The 22583-nt window shown below is 39.0% G+C and overlaps 1 protein-coding gene across 4 annotated transcripts in view; it reads left to right on the forward strand.

The window, feature by feature from the left end:
* LOC125705804 (cadherin-11-like) overlaps nucleotides 1–22583 on the forward strand; it is a 54701-nt gene that overhangs the window by 18505 nt on the left and 13613 nt on the right. For 2 of the 4 annotated variants that reach the window (XM_048972063.1, XM_048972062.1), the window contains exons 2-6: nucleotides 16163–16205; nucleotides 16491–16884; nucleotides 17766–18060; nucleotides 18911–19030; nucleotides 20242–20409. In XM_048972063.1, coding sequence (XP_048828020.1) covers nucleotides 16654–16884; nucleotides 17766–18060; nucleotides 18911–19030; nucleotides 20242–20409 — 814 coding nt within the window. In that variant the 5' untranslated portion in view covers nucleotides 16163–16205; nucleotides 16491–16653. Of the gene's footprint in view, nucleotides 1–15805; nucleotides 16206–16490; nucleotides 16885–17765; nucleotides 18061–18910; nucleotides 19031–20241; nucleotides 20410–22583 lie in introns of those variants that run through there. The other 2 variants (XM_048972065.1, XM_048972064.1) reach the window with 2 other exon arrangements.

Below are 22583 nucleotides of genomic sequence, written 5' to 3' on the forward strand. Positions count from 1 at the left end.
CATTTCCAAATGATTTAACAGTACAATAGCAAATACTCAGTGTAATCGTTTTAAAATGTTGATTATCAGCTTTGTGCAGCAGGCTACTATTACTCTTCAGTTAACTGTGAAGAGTGTTTAGTCTCTCAGTGCAAGTAGCTGGAATATACGTGGTAAGAGGCAGAAAACATAGTTAACGACAAAAGCGGAACTCTATTAGTATTGACTACTTCTGCTGATGAAAAAGGCAAGTAAAGCGAGAACTTTATGTATTGGATGCATTAAGAAAATCTGTAAAATGTTGTTACAGATATGAGTGTTTTGTGTTTTGGCATTTTTAGTGGTCTGTGAATTGATGGACACATTAAGTGGAAGGGAAGCCCGTACTTTTGATATTGTTTATTTAACTATATCTTTGATGTTTGAGGGTTTGTAAATTTGATTTATATTGTATGCCAGAGCTTATGCAAATGCCAGTTGAAGAACATTATTAGTTCTAAGTTTCCATGTTAGCTCTCTGGTTCAGACTGCATTTTTCCATCTCTGGTGCATTGCTCACCTGTCACTTTTTCAGTGTTACTGATACTGAAACATTAATCCATGCATTCATCACTACTCACCTTGATTATTGTAATACATTGTTTATCAGCCTCCCTACCAAATATCTCCACAGAGCCAAATCTGTGCTGCTTGTTTGCTGACATGTACTAAAATATCTACCCACATTACTCCTGTTCTTCAGGATTATATCATACTGGTTGCCAATTACTTTGAAAATCAAACATAAAGTAATACTTATCGCCTACAAAGTTCTTCATGGGCTTGGCCCTTCTTATCTCTCTGACCTTCTTCCTCCCTGCAAGCAGGCTCGTACAATAAGATCCACAGGCTCCAATTTCCTCACGTTACCTAGCTTTCAGTTATCTTCAATGGGTGGCTAGGCAGTTAGTGTTGTAGCGCCGAATCTGTGCAATGCACTGCCACAGCATCTGCACAATTTGTGTACAATCTATTTCAGCTTTTAAGCTTACGATAACATATATCTATTTCATGAATGTTGATGAGTGTTTTTTGTGTGTGTGGATTATGTTTATATTACATTGCGGAGACCAAATGTTCCCACCATTTTTCAGGTTCCCACAAAGATCTGAGAATGCATTCAAAAAATGAAAAATGCCAAAAGTCTCGTAATTTATTTGGTCACTTATGGATAAGGTTAGGGGTGGGCAGGGGTTAAGTTCCTCATGTCGGATTTAGAGTTTTCCCCCTAGAAATGAATGGAGAGTGTCCACATAGGTATAATTACAACCTGTGTGTCTGTATGTACGTGTTGGCGTGTCTGTGTGTGTGTTGGATTGTTTATATTATAAGGCATACTTGGGTGTGAGAATAGCACCATATAAATAAAACATCATTATTATCCATCCATTTTCCAAACCGCATATCCTACTGGGTCGCGGGGGGTCCGGAGCCTATCCCGGAAGCAATGGGCACAAGGCAGGGAACAACCCAGGATGGGGGGCCAGCCCATCGCAGGGCACACTCACACACCATTCACTCACACATGCACTCCTACGGGCAATTTAGCAAGTCCAATTAGCCTCAGCATGTTTTTGGACTGTGGGGGGAATCCGGAATATTATTATTATTATTATTATTATTATTGTTGTTGTTGTTGTTGTGGTTGTGTTGTTAAACAGCCAAACGCAGTTTTCCGTATCACTTGTTGTTTTTGAATATGGAAACATCTCCAATGCTTGTGAAATGCAAGTTAAACTAGTTGGAATGAGTGAAAAGCAGGGACACCTTGCAAAATGGAATACATGACAATCCACATGTGTCACTTCTGCCCATCAGACTGGAAGGAATGCTTGGTGAAATGTAGAGGGCAGCTATAAATGGAGGTGCTTTTTTCTATAAAAGCTCTGCTTTTGACTTAGTCCACTTAACATTCAATGGAGGCTGTCTTACCACCAGCTTAGAGTTTAGTCTTATCAAGCCTTATCGAGACCTGTTGTGTGAGTTTCCTTTTGCTTTTGAAAGTCATGCTGGTAGGCTAAATGGTGTCTCTAATTGGTGATGGACTGGCATCGTGTTCAGGGTGTAATCTAGTCTTATGCCCTATGCTTCCTGGTACCCTGAAAGCAATGCTAGTGAAGCAAATTTGAAATGAAATGCCATTCCATCCATCCATCCATCCATCCATTTTCAATACTAGCTTTTACTGGCATCTTAAAATAATAAAACAGCAAATGCTGGCTGTTACTAGGAGCACAGTAGAGGCATGGATACCCTGGAAATATTGGGAGACAAAAAATACAGGTAAAAATCCTACTTATAATCTTTAATGTTTTCCTGGCAACTGCATACTATTACTCATTCACTTTGGATTACTAATGGCTCTTGTACCCAGGACACACATGCACATTATCTAGTTTGGGATAAATGTGGGTAGAATATATCCATTACTTTATACGTGTGCCTTCATTTGCGATTCATGTCAGCCCATAGCCAGGCAAGGAAAGAAGTTGCTATTAACTGATTTGTGACTTTTTTTTCAAATGTTTATGAAATAGGGAAAAAAAATGAAGAAATGAAATGATGCTACTGTAATAATCAAATTTCCTCTTATCAACACAACTATTCATTTCCAAAATAGAGGGGTAATTTTATATAAAGCCTGCTGCTTATGAAAGCAACGGATTTTGAATGATGTATGCTGAAGCTAATGTTTAGATAGCTTTTCCGAAATGACTCTTTTTTTCCTCTGCTCACTTGCTCTGAAAGTGATGTATTTTGTGATGGAGATAATGTGCTGGGACTCTGTAAATACAAAATGAATGCACTTATATCCCTGATTTTCTTCACTGAATTGATTCTCAGGAATAGTGTGTATGAGGGTCTCTGCAGACAATTGAATCCTGCTCTGTAAGATGGATGGTGTGTTCAATCTATCTTTCTAGCTATCTATTTATCCATCTGTCTGTCGATCTATCTACAGTACTGTAAAAGTAAAAAATGTTTAAATTATATGATCTTTCTGTTGGTATAAAATTACGCTATTATGTATGTCAAAGTGTGTTAGCTTAGCCATTTCAAAACCTCCCAGCTAAAATCACCCAGTATTTCCAGCAACCATCCAACACACCTTTGTTTTTTTCGACTCGACCACAAGCACACCCTGTATAGCTTTTTTTAATTTTATTTAACTAATCAAGTTAATTAACTTAGCTGGTGGTGAAATTTGCTAAATACATGGAATGGCTGAGTTGCCCCTGAGGAGAGGTTTGGCATCTGAAGCAGTGCTTATCTAAGCATCCAAATAGATATCGGTAAATGTGCACTTACTACCCAAATCAATAGCTTTAAACATTTTATACAATAAAAACATACAGTGCTAACTCTGAGATTCATCGGCATACAAAAGTTACACTTACTGGGAGGTGTAGATAACTAGATATGAAAGTAAAAACACAAGAAGCCTATTGACAGTTTACTTTGGATGCATATCACACTGGCCTTAATTAAGATTTAGATTTTCTTGTTTTTTGTAATACGGATGAAAATGTTTTCTTATTAGTTTCATTTGTATATATTTTTTTCTGTGTGTTTTGTGTTGGCTTGAATAATGGGGGGTTTATTGGATTATCTATTGGTTGTAATCATGAGTTTGGACATTGAATGTAGCTTGTTATTTAACATGATGCACCTGCATTGAATCGGGACACGTGAGGCAATTTCCTTTTCCGCCACATAAGAGAAGTTCTGTGAACGCATAAATTGAAGACAGTGAGGATGACTGTTTAAACATCTCTGTCTATTGGTTTTCTCGTAATTAAAATAGAAAAAAAATGCTACAGTTCAGCCATAATTGTTCCTCTGTTGTGTTTTGAAAGATTATTCTGTTAAAAAATGTAAGGAAATTGGTAAACTATAATTAGTGCTTGGACACTTTTGTTTAACCTGAAGAATGCTACCTACCACACACTGTCCATTTTCAAAATTGCAATTACAAGTGAGGAACACAAGTAATGGTCTTGCCAATGGATTTACCAAATTTTCAGGCTATGTGAAATATATTTGTACAGATTGTGTTTATTCTTCAGATTTGCAACAGAAACTTTTGATAAGTTTATGATAGTTGGTGGGGGTGGCATGGTGGTGCAGTGGTTAGCACTGTTGCCTCACACCTCTGGGACCCAGGTTCAAGTCTCCGCCTGGGTTACATGTGTGTGGAGTTTGCATGTTCTCCCCATGTCATTGTGGGGTTTCCTCCAGGTACTCCAGTTTCTCCCCACAGTCTAAAAACATGCTGAGGCTAATTGGAGTTGCTAAATTGCCCATAGGTGTGCATGTGTGAGTGAATGGTATGTGAGTGTGCCCTGTGATGGGCTGGCCCCCCATCCTGGGTTGTTCCCTGCCTTGTGCCCATTGCTTCCCAGATAGGTTCAGGACCCCCCACGACCCAGTAGGATAAACAGTTTGGAAAATGGATGGATGCATGGATCATAGTTGGTGTATGATAACTTTTTATTTTAATGACATCCTCTGAGGAAGGTGTTTTCTTTTCAGGATAGGTGCAATAATAATAGTTTAGCATAATATAGTAGCTCTACCTTCCATGCATGCTTATAATGTACTTATGTGTGAATGAATTTATGGCTTTGGGCTGTAAGGTAAGAGCTACATTCAAGAAGGGGAGTAGAATACAGGTTCAGATGCAGTGCAAATGAGAAACCTGTGTAGTAAATTTATGAATTATTATAATAATGTATTAAGTAATATGGGTATATTTCCATCCATCCATCCATCCATTTTCCAAACCGCTTATCCTATTGGGTCGCGGGGGGTCCGGAGCCTATCCCGGAAGCAATGGGCACGAGGCAGGGAACAACCCAGGATGGGGGGCCAGCCCATCGCAGGGCACACTCACACACCATTCACTCACACATGCACACCTATGGGCAATTTAGCGACTCCAATTAGCCTCAGCATGTTTTTGGACTGTGGGGGGGAAACCGGAGTACCCGGAGGAAACCCCACGACGACATGGGGAGAACATGCAAACGCCACACACATGTGACCCAGGCGGAGACTCGAACCCGGGTCCCAGAGGTGTGAGGCAACAGTGCTAACCACTGCACCATCATGCCGCCCCGGGTATATTTCCAGATGGTAAAATTACTTGACCACAGACTACTGTACACGAGATTGTGTCACGACATGAGGAGGCATGGAGCAAGGAAACACGACCTCGAGTCCAGAATCAGGCTATGCAGGGTTTTTTAGGAAGACAGTCCTAATACGGGGCAGTGGAGCACACGCAACATTAATGACAGGACTGGGGAAACGTACTCGAACACGGACTGAAATATACAGGACTAATCACAACAAGGAGAAACAGCTGATGAACCCTGGGAATCCACACGGGGTAGATGAGGGGGCGTGGCCGACGAGAGGCTAGGACGAGCGGGGCATGACAGACTGTTAATTGTGTTTATACTTTTTGGCAAGTTTTTGGCAATGGGATATGATATATCACTACAGTATGTGTACATTGTTTTTTGTTAATAATTAGTCCTAAAATCTATCAGAAAATGTGTAAAATTATATTAGAACATATTTTGTACGTTTGCATGTTCACTACATTATTGTTCGAATTTTCTCGGGGTTCTTGAGATTCCAACTACAGTCCATTCAGAACTAGTGTATAGTTGTGCCTTTGTGATTGTGTCCTGTGACAGACCTGCATCGTGTGCCAAGAGCTGCTGTGCTGAAGCCATGTGCTTCCTGGTCTAGGCTCTACTCTCACCATGTGTCTGTGCTAGATAACTAATTCTGGATGGTGGATGGATGGATGAGCACCTTACAACACTTCCTGTCAGACTTATTATTATTCCATCCAACTGTCTTTCAACTGCTTATCCTGGAGCCTGCATCATGAAGCAGGATTTTTGAATTAGCAAGAAAACTAGTCAGATTTAAGGTAGTCTGGGCTAAAAGGAAGTGAACAAAGATAAAGTGAGTTTAAACTGGGCTTCCTCGGATCAAGCAAGTCACGATCAAGTCTCACTTTAGGATACAGGCCCTTGCACAGAGTCGCAACTGGGCCAGGAGCTTATCCCAAGTAGCATAGTGTGCATGGCACGGGTACAAATATTACTATTGATATTACTGTTGTTGTTTGTTTGTTTGGTGGTGGTATTTAATATCAGTGTAACTCTCTAACCATAACTAGTACCTTATCATGTCTGTGGTTGCAATAAATTGAAAACCAAGATTAATGAAAAATAATGTACATAATTTCAGGTTGGAAGCAGTTACATCAGTTTTCTTTCTAAATCAGTCTTGATGTATTGTTTTTTAACGATTTAGCGCTATGTTGCTATGTTCACACCTTCTAGAGGATGTAACTTGTTTAATGTACAGTGTATGCATAATATATCATGCAATCGCCCACCGGACATTATTGTCCGACTAATAAACAGCTGAGATAAACACTGCAATAACAATAATGTGGTATCTTGGCTGGACACCAACAGGAGACTGTCACGGTAACCTTCTGTACTCTGAATTCAGTATTTTACTTGCCAGCCATAATTTTCCAAGAACTGGGCTTACAAACCAATCATTTTCAAAACCTTAGGTTTCAATATGACATAGGCTATAATATAACATTTGAATGATGTCGTAGTCATCATTTGTGTTATTTTTATGGTATTTTGGACTATCTATTATCACAATCTGAACTATAGTTTTGTGTGACACATACATATATTTAGTGATGATAGTTTATCAAAAATGTTCTCACATCATTTTGCAAATTTTTTATAGCTCATGCCAAAAAGGCAGTAAAATTTTGAATTTCATTTTTATAATATATTCCATTCCCATCATTGTCGTTTTTGCATCGAAAAATGTGTTTTTTTTTTCGGATAAGAATTATCCCATTTGTAGCCTTGTGTTCTTGAATTAATGTTAACATTAAAATTGATATCCTGGGTTATCTAAGTCTGCTCCCCATAGGATTGTTATCTTTCAAAAATTAGTCTAACTGGATACACAGTGCAAGTCAAGACTGTTATCGTCTATAATCACATTGAGTTTACTATCATGAACCCTCCGAATATCACTCTCTCCTACGCCACTGCTTGCTTGCCAGCGAGCTAAACTACCAGAAATGATGCATGGCATATTAATGCTTGCAGGGAGTGATCTATACTGTTTCTAGGAACCTTACTCCAGGGCAGGGAGACCATAACATTTTGGTTATCTCTAGGCTGGGTTTCAATTTATCTTGATATTTTAATATTATTATTAGTATTATTATTTTGTGAATCACACGAGGTAGTAACTGCATTCTTAATAAAGTTTTATGCATGAAGTACTGAAGTTGTAGCACAGTGGATGGTGCTTTTGCTTCCCGTTTCCTGGGCTGGGGGGTTGAATTCAACTTCTGCCCTGTCTGTGTATGAAGTTTACAGTGCAGTGCTTCAGGGTCACTAGGTCACAATCAAAGGCCATTTCTTGCCTGTGAGATAGAATCTGCTGTAAACCTATGTGACAGCTCTTGGAATGTCTTGGTTCAATATTTCTACTCCAGTTTTAATTTCTTAAAATGTGTTTTTATTGTGGTTGGCACCCCGTTCTGGTGTCCTTGTGTTTATTCCTGGTTTTGTGTTTGGGATTGGCTTTGGAGTCCTGTAACCCTGCACAGGACAAGTGGGTATGGATTATGGATAGATGGTGTCTTCATTGTCACAATCTTGTACTAAATAAGTGATTATACAGTAGAACAAGAGTGGATGGATGGATGTAATTTTATCATTTTTATCCTATAAGAATCAAGTATTTGTCAACTGTGCAACTTTGTCAACTCTGCAATTGAAAGTGATCTTCTTTTTTTTGAGTAAGAGAATCTTCAAATCTGTGCATGCAATTCAAGTTATCTGATGACAGATGAAACTAGACATTTTTAAGGATCACAGTAATGTGCAATTTTTGCACATCTGCACTTAGTGGAAATGCTGGATTGTATTGCTACAAGGTCAATGTCACTGACGTGTCTTCTGTTCTGCTGTGGAATCTGTCATGCTAGCTGTGGCTCAAACCAAATAGGCATTGGTTTCTTGACCTTATTGTGGTGAATCCTGCCTGCTGAAACATAAAATGATAAGTGTCCAGTGTTTATTCAGTGGTTTAGCTCTCAGGAACCTGTGACAATATACAGTACATAACAAGTGCCAATGACACAGGTCACTTAACACAGACTGTTAACGTGACATGAAATACAGCATGAAAACATTGGTTTATAACACAGTGTGATATGTTATAGTATAATGGTAAATGGACTGCATTTATATAGCACTTTTCTACTCCTACAAGTACTCAAAGCGCTTTACATTTCATGCCTCACATTCACCCATATACACACACTGATTCACACCCTGGTGGTGGAGGCTGCCATGCAAGGTGCCAACCTGCTCACCGGGAGCAGTTTTGCTCAAGGACACTTTGATGGGGTCAGGAGGAACCAGGGCTCGAACCTGCAACCCTCCAGTTGCCGAACGAGAGCACTACCTCCTGTGCCACCATCTTCCCCAAATGACATAAAGACATGGTCACCTTTGGCTAATAAAGAGGACAACATAGCCTGATAATATGGGCCAACATCATTAGGCAGTGATATGTTTTGATACTACCTCTGACTGTTATCACGGACTTTTGACATATCGCATAATTCCCGTCACATTATAGGAATATGTTGACCTCCACAGTTAAGATGCACATGCATAGGAGTATTGGTGCAGGCGATGAATCAGAATTAGGTAGATGAAGACCTAGATGGGAAAACAAATAACGAAACAAACACTCACATGTCAATGAATTATTCGTTAATACAAATGAAATATGGGAAAATGATATTTGCTGTGATTTTCCAATAGAGCCACAAAATGTAATTTCTTGACTGCTTCTTTGCAAAGAAATGAAAATGCCATGTCCCATCTTTAATTTGCTTTCCAATTAGACCACATGAATATATTACAAGTGACATCGTGTTGGGTGATTTCTTCTATAGTATCCAGTAGGTTTTAAATTGGTTTAAGTGACTTTGTAATATGGCCCATTAACTTGCATTTGTGAGACTGCCAGTAAATTTTCCTGTGGTATTTTTTTATACACTAATGAACACATGCTGTACGCTAAAAGGTAATTCTAGTTACAATTAACTGCACTGAACTAATAAATTATATCTCCCTCTGATCAGCAACTTGTGTTTGATGAGTTGTTTGTTTGCAGTTAGTCTGTGGCAGCTTACTCTCTACAAACTCTGCTTAGGAGGAAAAAGTAATCACATACATTTTATCAGAATTACTACAAGAACCAGTAAATCAACAAGGAATGGAAAGTCCTGCTATAACTTTTAACATTCTTGGGATATTCTTGGATTTTTAAATTGTCAGACGTCGGCTTGTTTCTGTTTGGCATCATAATTCTTTTTTTAACTTGTTTAAAAAACAAGAAAAATCTCAATTCTGCTACAACTGTTCATAAACAGAATCACTTTAATGGGTTCAGAAATTTTCCCGGAAAACCACATTACCAGACGGGAATCTTTTGCAATTATAAATGTGGTGGTTGTTTTAGTATATGGTACTACCAAAGGACATCTGTAGTGAGTAAAATTTTCAGTGATCTTCTGGGCAGATCAAAACATTTTCTATTAGCAGTCTACATGTTACTTACCTTTTTAGGTCAATACTGATAAATTAATCTGGGAATCCTTAGGCCTGGCTTTTCCCACTGCTTTTTGCTAGGCTTCGCACTCCACATATGTAGCATCATATGCTTGTCTGTCTCTATTCCTTGAGCTGTAGCAGCCCTAAGGATTTTACTTCTGCATTTCCTCAAATCTGCAGCTGCCTGCTTTTCATGTCTCTGTGGGAACAGATAGCTAGACGTTGCCTGAACCTCTATATCAAGGACATAAAATGGTTTGGATCTGGAAGCTACAGATGTTGTGCTGTTTGCTCAGCCAGAAAATGCAGCCACTTCATCTTTGGTTTATGAATTATTCTAGAACATTAAACAGACAGGGATTGACATGTGGTATATACATATCATCCATGTTAAATTAGATAAAATATCACCAGATGTGTTAATAAAAGGCAAATAATTACTGCTAATTTATATGGTGTGATTATTGCATACTTGTGATGTTGATGATTCGTTTATTACTGTGAAGGTTTGACATCGCAAGATAGAAATGTTCTAATAAGAAATTCATTCCAGACTGGAGTTGCTCTTGTTTAATAATGATGGTACAAACTCTTTGCAGCTAAGTTACCTTGGAGTCATGCAGTGGATTCTGGGGGAATTAATGGCAAACAAAATGAATCACTGAAAGTAATATTTCACTTCAAACAACAATATTAAGTTATATTTATGTCTACAATTCATAGAACAATTTAAGATAATCAAATTTAGGTGGCTAGAGTTAATTACAATGATTTCAAAAAATTCATCTATATCCTTTTAATTTCTTTCTTTTGTTAATGAAAGTATCAGGGCAACTAGAATTATAATTATACACAAAAAATAATTATATTTGGTGTTGGTGTTTTTGCCCATTTCAAAGTGGTTCAGTAAAAACATAGTGATGTTTTTTTGCCCATAGGGCAAACATGCATACTATAAAGCCATTTCTTAGAATCTGTTAATGTAACCCCTAATCATAGTTGAACCAAAAGAAATATAGATAAAATAAAACAGGGGTAGGGTACCGGGTCCTTTAATCTCTTTATATAGTCTGAGTCCAATCACTGGGGTTTTTGGAAAGAAAATGTGATGTGGACACGATATGCCTTACTTCAAAGCCATCTTTGTAATATAACATTTCAATTAACCAGTTGATTTAACATAAAATCCCAGTATATAAATCAAAAACAAAATCGTATATTATTTCAATAATTAAGTTAAAAAAAATTGTCCGATAACTAAAACACAAATATATATATATATATATATATATATATATATATATATATATATATATATATATATATATATATATATATATATATATATATATATATAGAGTTTTCACTGGGAGGGGCAGCATGGTGGTGCAGTGGTTAGCACTGTTGCCTCACACCTCTGGGACCCGGGTTCGAGTCTCCGCCTGGGTCACATGTGTGCGGAGTTTGCATGTTCTCCCCGTGTCGTCGTGGGGTTTCCTCCGGGTACTCCGGTTTCCCCCCACAGTCCAAAAACATGCTGAGGCTAATTGGCATTGCTAAATTGCCCGTAGGTGTGCATGTGTGAGTGAATGGTGTGTGAGTGTGCCCGGTGATGGGCTGGCCCCCCATCCTGGGTTGTTCCCTGCCTCGTGCCCGTTGCTTCCGGGATAGGCTCCGGACCCCCCGCGACCCAATAGGATAAGTGGTTTGGAAAATGAATGGATGGATGGATAGTTTTCACTGGGTATCCAAGTGTGAAATATAAAAGAAAATTTGGCCAGCTCCTCACTGTCCCGTCCGGAAAAAAAAATTTGAAGACTGGCACTCTTGATGTCTTTCGGCGGGAAGGGAGAGACGAAATGGCGACGGAGTCATTTCCTCAGCCACTCGTCCTGACAAAGGAGGCTGGCAAGGGAGGCAGATTTTGATAGCGAAATACTAGTTTAGGCGCCACAATTGTCGGCAGCAACGCTCAGCTTATACCCCGCTCACTCACGGCGACTTGTAAAACAGTTCGCCAACCTACGCAGAGCGTAATGACACAAAATTAAGAAAATCTTATTACACCATACTGTCTGGTGCACATGGTCGAGCACATAAATTAACATATATACTTAAAATAAAGAAAAAGAGAAAAAAAAATCCTAATCTGACATAACACCTGCTTACCTGGCAAGGGAAGCAGATTTTGATAGCGAAATAGTAGTTTAGGCGCCACAATTGTCGGCAGCAAAGCTCAGTTTATACTCCGCTCGCTCATGGCGACTTGTAAACACAGTTCGCCAACCTACGCAGAGCGCAATGACGCAGAGCATACTGTACGTTGCTCTGAGCTGTTGTGATAATACCAAAAATATGCCTCCTTCACTTAAAACAAATGCAATTGCCAGGTAAGCTTAAATATATAATTACACAGTAAAAAAAAATTTGCTTATAGAAAATAAAAGTACACACAATAAAAAAAAAATTCCGTACACATAACTACATATACACATCCCACTACAGACAGAAAAAAAATATACAAAAAGAAAATCAATTACCAAATACCATGTAGGTTACATCAACACCTGCTTTTTTGTTTGGTTTTAGAGTTCCATTCTTGAAGGTACTTTGTGGTTCCTTTATGTTTTTATTTTGTCTATTCTGTGCATGGTCCTCATATCCTTGGCCTCAAAGCAGATCCAGCTTTTAACTTGATAGGCAATTTTTTTTCCTCTTAACTACTGCAGAGGAGTGGAGGCAAGTGCTATTGTGAAATATCCATCCATCCATCATCTCCCGTTAGATCCGAGGTCGGGTCGTGGGGGCAGCAGTCTCAACAGGGAAACCCAGACCTCTCCCCGGCCACTTCATCCATCTCCTCCGGGAGAATCCCAAGGCGTTCCCAGGCCAGCCGAAAGACATAGTCCCTCCAGCGTGTCCTTGGTCTTCCCCGGGGCCTCCTCCCAGTGGGACATGCCTGGAACACCTCAGCAGGGAGGCGTCAAGGAGGCATCCTAAGCAGATGCCCGAGCCACCTCATCTGGCTCCTCTCAATGGAGCCAGCGGCTCTACTCTGAGTCCCTCCAGAATAACCGAGCTCCTCACCCTATCTCTAAGGGAGAGCCCAGCCACCCTGCGGAAGAATCCCATTCGGTCACTACCCATAGCTCGTGATCATAGGTGAGGGTAGGAACGTAGATCGACTGGTAAATCTAAAATTTTGCCTTTTGGCTCAGTTCTTTTTCTATTGTGAAATACAATTCTGAAAAACTGAAGTCCTCAGTAGTGACCTCCACTGTTTTCACCTGGCATCATCTCCACTGACATACAGCTTGACGTTGCTCCTGGCAAAGTGAATCACTGCCCTCCTCAGCAGACAATTACTGATTCCCTTTCCTGAAAACAGCAGTAACTAAAGCAAGACCAACAGCAATTGAGAGTTGTCTTGCTTTATGTGTATCTACCAAATCTAGGATATGGTTGTTTTTATTCATTCATTTGTTTGTTTGTTGATTTGCTTGCTTGTTTGTCTGTTTCTTTTTTCCCCTCCTTGTATTGTGCTCAGCTATCAATTTTTGTCAATAAATGAATCAAATATTATTAGGCAGCATCTGGCATATGTTCTTACTTTATTCACTTCCATGCCTCTTAAAATTGTTATATTATAGTAAAGGTCATTGTTTCAGATGAATGATATAAAAGTCATTTATGTTCATTACAGGCTGCTTGCATTATGCATTTGACACTGGTCAGGCACAGGGGGCACCAACATTGAGCTAGACCATTAATTTCAGGCCTCTTATCTTTGACTGTGGCACTAGATCCATTGAATCGAAGTGCCCCACTCATTGTACAACATAGAATTTGCTGTACATGTGTACTACTGTAGTTAAGAAAGTCTGGGGTCCTTGAATGAGATGAAAAGATGAGCAGATGAACAAAGGGAGGTCACAAACTTCTGGGACAGGCAGGTCATGTCCCTAAAATGTACTTCAGCTCAGCAGATACTAATCACACTTGGTAACCTCAGACAAAGACGTTTGAAAGTGCCTCAAGTGAGCCTTCCTTCTCCTCCATAGATTAAGTGAACACAGTAAACCAAGGATGATCTGACAAGATGAACATGAATTGTATAGATTTCCTAAGAAACGCAATATATCCAATCTCAGGGCAGGAAGAATGCTACTGTAAACAACATGATAATGATTAAATATTAAATATCCAACATGGCTCAGCGCATATGGATTTATATCTCTGGTTCTATATATAGAGTATATTCACCTAGACACTGTTTGTACTTAGTTTCTGAGTTTAAAATGGAAGGCATGGATTTTATGCATGTTGCTTTTCTCAACCAAAAACTGAGACAGCGGAGCAGCTCATTCATAACAGGCTTGAAAGTGTGGGAACAGCCAGTTATAGTGCAAGGTTATTAAGTATTTTATTGTGCAGGGAAGTCCCAAGCCAGCTCAGCTTGCAGGCTGCTCACCATTTAGGCAGTCATTTAGAAGGGTACCCATCCATTTTCTGTAACCATTTGTCCTATTCAGGGTTGTGGGGGGTCTTGGAGCCTTTAAGCAAAAGGCAGGGAACAACCCAGGGTGCCACCCCATTACATGGCACACACACAGACTTATGGACAATTTGGCAAATTCAATTAACCTCAACAAGTTTTTGGACTGTGAGTGAAAACTGGAGTACCTGGAGGAAACCCCACAATGACATGGGAAGAACACAAACTCCACACACATGGAGCCATGGTGGAGAATCAAACCCTGGTCCCAGAGGTATAAGGCAACAGTGATAGCCACTGGGTCACTGTGTTAACCCTTAGAAGGTCATATAAGCCCTATATGGAACTGACCTTAATACCTCATGGGATGACTATTTATGTGACATTTCTAATACAATGTCTCAGTGTTATAGTCTAAAAGTGGATGCAGTTGTCATATGTCAGGTATATGTATATAGTGCACTACCCATGAAGTTCTGAGAATAATCAAATGATACTAATTTACTTGTGACAAAGATGGGTTATGCACAATAGAATGACAAAAATTGCATAATGGAATAACAAAGTTATTCCAAAACAGAAAAAGACACATTAAGATGTGTAAAATTTGTATAACACACACTGTAGTGCCTTGATTACACATGGGAAGAGTTTATTGCAATAGCACCACAATATTGTTGAAGCTCAGAATTACACTATTTTAGCAGTAACACTATTTTTTCTATTTTAGTACATGCTATTTAAATAAAATTTACATGTAGTATAACATTTAATAACTATGAGTCACATGTTGAATTTGCAGGGTGATATAGTAGTGACCCCTGGGTTTTTCGACAGAATTTTTTAAGTCTCACCTGGGCAACTTACAACACAAAAGATAAAGTGAATTTGCATTTATGACAGATGTGTTGTTACAGCTAAAAAAATGATTCCTCATTTTAAAGACTGTTATCACAATGGAAACATGAGGCCATCTGCTCACTATCTGTTCAATAATGACAGGATTTCTTTCAATAGTGTTTTTGAATCATCAGTCACAATAATTTCATATATTTAATTCACTTATTATTTTGCAAAGTCCACCTGCATGTAGTTTATTGACAGCATAGCTTTAGCTTGGTTAAACTGCACGACATCCAAGGTTCATCTGCATGTCAGAAAAGTAATATATACATTTTTACTCATTCATCATTGCTTCTTGGTTAGGAAGCACCAGTATGTGTGAAGAGACAACAGACTTTTTAATACACTGACCACTTCAATCATTCGAAATCTCTTTGGAGTTAAGCAACTGCTTTTGGCATTGATATTGAATTTCAGATTACCCAGTGATTTTCTATTCCCATTTTAAAAATCCATCTTTGATAAATTCATTGAAATGACACTGAAACACTGAAACTGATAGCAGAAGTATTCACTGAAGAGCAGTTTTCACACAATCTTTTAAATGTGTTTTCCAGCTTGTTATTTGATCAGTTATGATTTTTTTTTACTGTTTCAAATACCACAGTTTACAGTAGCTCAGTTTTCAGTTTTTAAGGATTTTTTATGAGATTTTTAGAAAATTAAAGGTGAATATGTGTCACGATCGGGTACGAGCAGGCAGGCGATCGTGCGGGTAAGCAGGCAAGCAGGAAGGCAGAAGACGGGGCAAAACGGGAGTTTAATTAGGAAGACGGGTACGAACATCGACTAACATCAATGACAGACAAGGAAAACTGGGGAGACCAGGACTTAAATACACAAGACTGATTGAAAGCAAACGGACACAGCTGGGTACGATCCGGGAAACACACGTGGGTAAGCAGGGGGCGTGGCACACAGGAGGAGCGGACGAGCCGGGCATGACAATATGTTAATAATTTTTCTTTTTTGTTAATTAGCCAATGTGCTAATTATTAATATGAAATGTAGACTGAGTAATAATTTTCTTTTCTTTTATTTGTAGCTTATTTAGCAGAGTTTCCAGCTTTTGCAGGTACCATGTGCAGGTAGATTCATTTTATATGATACTGAGATGCAATACTTAATTACATGTTTAATTAGTTATTTAATTACATTTCTCTTCCCATACTATTAAGGTGTGTGTTGTTATTGTGTTGTTTTTCCACCTTGGGTTTGTGGAAGGTGCTATATAAATGTAACTTTGTTGTGACATGCAGCTGAGCAACTTTGTCTAGAGGCTCTGTAGGTACTTATATGCACTTTCTGTCACATACATTTCCTGTATATGTTCCTGTGACTGATAAGTATTCCACTCTGTTTATTAAAATTAGAGAGCCAGAGCTGGACCAACCCAGGAGTTAGAAAACAGATTAAGCCACAAATGGCTGAACCTGGGAGTGAAGGTGGAGTCGCCTTGAGAGCCAACACCAGGAAGGACTGAGGCACATTTCCTGGATCCTTTCAGACCAGGGACAGAAGAGCGGTGGAGGCAGCATGTGGGAAGGACTGGGCCTACGGATTATGCTTATGTGTTTGTGGGTGGGGATTTCTCTCCACGCCCACACAACATTGGACCACACCCACCAGAAGCATCTACCACTCCATAGGCACAGAGAGAGAAGCAAAGAAGGGCAGGTCCTACACCGCACAAAAAGGGGCTGGGTTTGGAACCAGTTCTTTGTTATTGAAGAGTATACTGGACCAGACCCTGTGCTAGTAGGCCGGGTAAGAGTTATCAGAATTTGAAGTTTTGTAATTGAATTGTTGTTATCCAAATTTTCTGACTTTACACTCCATAATTAGCAAAGACTAACTATTGAGGGGCTTTATTATTGTTTAATATTGCTGTCATTAAAAACTTAGCATGAAGAAAAGTTGATCTCTGGGATCAGAATTTTTTTGTATCTAAATTTGGTTTCTCAGTCTCTTGAGGTAGCCTTGAATTTACTAGATATAAATATTTACTGCTATGAGGGTTTGCTGTTATGTGGCATTTTTAAGATCCATGCTCAATGCAGAAATCAGCCAGTAAGCATTATTAGTAACCCCTTAGTAATCTCTTCTAGCTTTTCAGTATGTTTTATAAATCAAAATTGTTTTCACACAATGAGTGGCCCACAAAATCAGACAAACAAACAAACAAATTAATTAATAAATGGGGAAAATGCATTTTGCATCAGTTAAGAATAGGCTATGTGTAAATTAGTATGTTACTGTGAATGCATACACCTGCATTAATTCAGAAATACCGATTTGTGTAAAAATCCAGTTGCTGTTTACAAAAGCTAATTTATAATTATAAATAAGCTGCTAAACTGCTCTCTGGTCACTGTCTTTAAAATGTATGTATGCATGACATGTATTTTATATAAACGCACATAGAGTTCAGTTTTATTTTTATTCTTCTGTTACCCAAGTCCTTTATTTGTTTACTTAGCTACCTTAACTTTTATGGTCTATTCTTGCTAATTTGTTCTTATAGGTTCTGAAATAGTGTAATACTAAAATAGATAAATGGAGTAATATTTTAAAATACTATTAATGGATACTGCCTAATATATATTTCTGTAAATATTATACTAATTATTCTGCATATCCATCTGTAGCTACACTCGGACGTCGACTCCGGCAATGGAAACATCAAGTATGTTCTTTCTGGAGAGGGAGCAGGCACGATCTTTGTCATTGATGACAAAACAGGGAACATTCATGCCACAAAGACTTTAGACCGGGAGGAGCAGGCCCAGTACACTCTAATTGCACAAGCAGTGGCTCGAGACACCAACAAGCCCCTGGAACCACCGTCACAGTTTGTGGTTAAGGTGCAGGACATCAATGACAACCCTCCAGAGTTCCTCAATGGCCCTTACTATGCCAGCGTCCCTGAAATGGCTGGTGTTGGTGAGTGAGATCTTTCCTCGCTCTTTTCTGTTCTCAATTAAGTGTAGCTTTTCTTATCTTCTGTGGATGAGCACAATGTGGAGCATGGTGGTGATGCCATTGTCTTTTGGGTAGCAGTATGGTCAGGGATATTTGTAAATAATAAGAAAAAATATGGATCCCAGGTGAAAGACTACTAAGGATTTGGGGATAAGGAGAATGCTCTACTAGCCAGGTAATCCCAATTAAAAACAAAAGTGCAGTAACTCTGCAAAAAAAAGTGAATGTCTTATTTGAAGACCAGAATTTAAGGTGTTCCAAAATTTGAAGACTCTCTCCACAGAAAAACCTCAGCTAACTTGCAAGTAACTGAGATGTTCAGCCAAGTAAAATAGACAAAAACAGCATCACAATGCTATGTAAAGTTGATAAACATATCCAAAATGCAAAATCTCTGTTATTGTGCCAAACGTAGTGATTTAAGCGTTGTAAAAATTCTGCAATCACTTTTCGATTTCTTACATTTTCAGTTACCTTAGGTAACTCTTTTTTCTTATCTTTTTATTGGGGGGTGGGGTCATGAAGTTGAATATGTTGCATATTATATCAATAATTAGTGGTTTGCAATTAAATGAATTAATTGAATAGACTTATACATTCTGTTGTCTTATTTATCTCAATATAAATATAATACATAAATAAAATACACTCTGGGCTCTGTCTCATAAGAGCTATTGCATTTTGGTTTTGTTTGGCTTTGCTGTACACAAATAGTTACCTTCTCTTCACCCAGAGTTCATCAGTGGATATCGGATTTGTAATCAGCCAATTCCTGTTGGTTTCTTTCTGTTCTCTCCATGCTGCTCTCCAGGTACTTCAGTGATACAGGTGACAGCTACTGACGCTGATGATCCAACATACGGAAACAGTGCAATGTTGGTTTACAGCATCCTCCAGGGTCAACCCTACTTCTCAGTGGATCCGCAGACAGGTATGCAACACTTCCAGCACACCACTTCCAAGCCTCTGCGTGATCGTAAACAATAATCCTAATCATCACTGAGAAACAATGGCAATACATTTTGGAAAAAATGGCATGTATATTTTTGGGGGCAAAAAGGCATGGGAGATAAGAGTCCAGACAAATACCCCTTGAGGTTTATTTGGGAAATAAATATTGAAAAGGGATGTGGTGACAAAGGGGTCAGTCAGGAGCTGCACTTTCAATTTGGTCACCCCCCCAAGCAGTCTCTTGTGTGGCATTTCCTTTCCACCTGATGGGCTTTAAACCTTGTTGCAAAAGACAGTCCTTCCCCCTGGTTGGGGCAATTATTGACCTCCAGCCACGTCCTGTTGTCACTCATTGTGGCTGACTTTGTTGGAAACCATGGTTACAATCCGTCTGATTGGCGCTCATACGTTTGACACTATTGCATCATAATTTTTCTTGTGATTTTTACTCATTTCATGTAAAGCTAGAGTATATGATGTTTCTCAAATTCCAGTAGGGCTGAAAATATGCCATATCCAAAGTAGTACTTGCCAAATGAGAAGAGCTTAGAGAGGAAATAATGCCTGCCTACTCTGGAACATACCCAGTGCCCACATTTAACACCTTCTAGGCTTATTGTGCTGTCAGGCAGAGAGCTCAGCCGAATATACCTGGATATCAACAATCCAGATTTTATTCTCAGGTGTAACTGGCATGTCAGTTTACTAACAGGAAAAGTAATAAGCTAAAACTTCACCAAATGACAGCTGTGACTTCCACAAGGTTATAATTAAGATAAATAAGATAGGGTGTACTTCATTGATTCCTGGGGGAAATTCTTGGTAACACTTCACTTGAAGCTATAATGCATTATAGATACTTTAATAATGCATTTTATTGGTCAGTATAAGAAATAATAAAATATTACAGCATCTTATATTGACATTCATAAGGCATATATAGTGTTAAATACAATACTTCATAAGCTCCAATGAAGCTCTCATCTGTAATGCACTATAGATACCTTCATAATGCGTTACAATGGTAGGTACAAGAATTAAGGATGCGTTGTACTACATTATGAATAGTGCATTATAGATAATAGATAAGTGCATTATAGATATGACACTATATAGTCTGGTGTGGCTGTATGATCGTCCACCATTTTGCTTTGCTTTGCCTCTAACCAAAGTGTTTATGTACTTTCACAGGTATCATCAGAACAGCCCTACCAAATATGGACAGGGAGGCCCGGCAAGAATATGATGTGGTCATCCAGGCTAAGGACATGGGAGGTCATATGGGCGGACTGTCTGGCACAACAGAAGTCAAAATTGTCCTCACGGATGTCAATGACAACCCTCCAAAGTTCCCTCAGAGTGAGTATGGGTTATATAGGATTGGTGAATCTCTGTCTGGCAGGGCTTCTGTACACAACTCTCCAGTAATGAGTTCCCCTGCAGGAAGATTTGCTCTTCAGATTGAGGTATTTCAAGTCACAGGTGATAAACACTGTTGGACTGTAGTTCTCAACCCTGGTCCTAGTGCAAGATTTACTTTCAGGTAGATTGTCAATTAATTAAGAATGAACTACTGTTTTGAAACTGTTTCAAATCATGTTGTTATATTATTGCTGTTACATTTCCAGTGTGTGAAATGCAGAATCAAATTCTAAATGAAGCACTTAAATTTGTAGTTCCTAGATCCTAAAGCATTCTTTTAAGTGCGATGTCTAGATAGTTCAATCTTAAGACTTGTAGGATCTTATTTAGCCCATCCAACTGAATAGCCCATCTATTTTCCCTAATCACTTGTCCCAGTCAGGGTCGTGGGGGCTACAGAGCCTATCCTGGTGGCTATGGGTGTAAGGCAGGGAACAACCCTGTTGTTGGGGCACCAAGCCATCACAGGGCAATTTACCCCTTAACTATGTAATAATATTATTGAAAAACACTTATCTCAGTAGTGAAATTGAAGCATGTTAAGCCATATTGCCTGAATCAACTCTGTAATGAGAGCCAGAAACCCACATGCATTTCTCCAGTTAGACCTCAGGGTCTTGCATGAGAACCACAGATGTAAATGGATCAAATGGAATGCTTCACTGTCAGTGCATAAAATTTCAGTTTGTTCCTAATAGACACATTTTATGAAATCTGAAACATGTAAAAACCTTGGTTTGTTAGGACTGAATAAGCAGCAACATCTGCTGAGAAAAATGAAATCTGTTAGGTATTCAGTGATGTGAGTGTTCATCTGCATTTGTATGCCTGCAACTCATTTTTACAATGAAGACTTAGCAAAAAAATGTCTATTAGTTTTTCTTACTTCACTGGGTATGTAATGCTGATTGCAGGCTTGAAGATCCCAGAGGTTACCCTGTTTCTCATGATGTCAGCAGAACAAATCTGGTTTTAGGAGAGCAGAAGGCTTAATAGACACTTCAAAGCAGAAAGGAACATCTTTCGACTGGGACTGAAGTATGTAGCAGGTGGAACTTAACAGAAATTGCACTCTCACAAAGTTAATTACCTTAAGTAAAATTAACAATTTGAGTTTAATTATATCATTATTATGTAATAGTCACTGAAAATGCTGAAATTAAAATCTTATTTCTTCAAGAAATTAATTCAGAAGCTTAATAGTTTTAAGTATTATTATTATAATACTTTTGCACTTATATTCCTGTATTTGCAGTCTACGCCAAGGACGGATTATGGGTTGTGTGGGCCCCTGGGCAAAATGTTCGCGAGCCCCCCCCCCCCCCTCCCCCCCCACCACCACCACCACCACCAGCACCACAACCACCACAATTCAAGGGCCCTTGGCAGCCAAACACCCTCCCTATAGGGTCAGGGGCCCTTGTAGGCAGAGGATCAAAGAATGTAGGCCCTCTAAAATAGACAAACGAAAATACATTGTTTATAAGCGTTTCAAATTGTTTTGGGCTAGGGGCCCCACGGGCCCCCTGCACCCCAAGGCCCCCTGGGCAGCGGCCCCGCTGGCCCGGTCCGTAATCCGTCCCTTGTCTACGCAGCTATGTTTTTGCATTCGTTGTAGACTAGTTGAGGTGTTGTAACTTCTACATCATACACATTTCAAGTATTCTCCGCTTTATGCTACTTTGGTTTTACGAAAGACCTTAGCACCTGTTTTAGCAAATTTATATTTACATTTACTGCATTTGGCCGACGCCCTTAACCAGAGCGACTTATATAAGTGCTCAGCAGTCTCATCAGTGAACACATTCTAATACTGGTTCAATAGAACCAGGCTAAGGATACTATCACTCTAAAAACTCTGTTGGCAAGTAATACATTTATTTCTTTTAAATAATAATGAGTATATTCCTGAAAGTGCTAATCCAAGTACTTCTGAAAGAGACAGGTTTTTAGTCGTCGTTTGAAGGCACCCAGTGACGCAGCTGTTCTGAAATCTAGTGGAAGTTCATCCCACCACATAGGTGCCAAAACAGAGAATAGTCTTGATGCCTGTTTTCCTTACATAAGAACATAAGAAATTTACAAACAAGAGGAGGCCATTCAGCCCATCA

The sequence above is a fragment of the Brienomyrus brachyistius genome, chromosome 13 (assembly GCF_023856365.1).
Source record: "Brienomyrus brachyistius isolate T26 chromosome 13, BBRACH_0.4, whole genome shotgun sequence".
NCBI lineage: Eukaryota > Metazoa > Chordata > Actinopteri > Osteoglossiformes > Mormyridae > Brienomyrus > Brienomyrus brachyistius.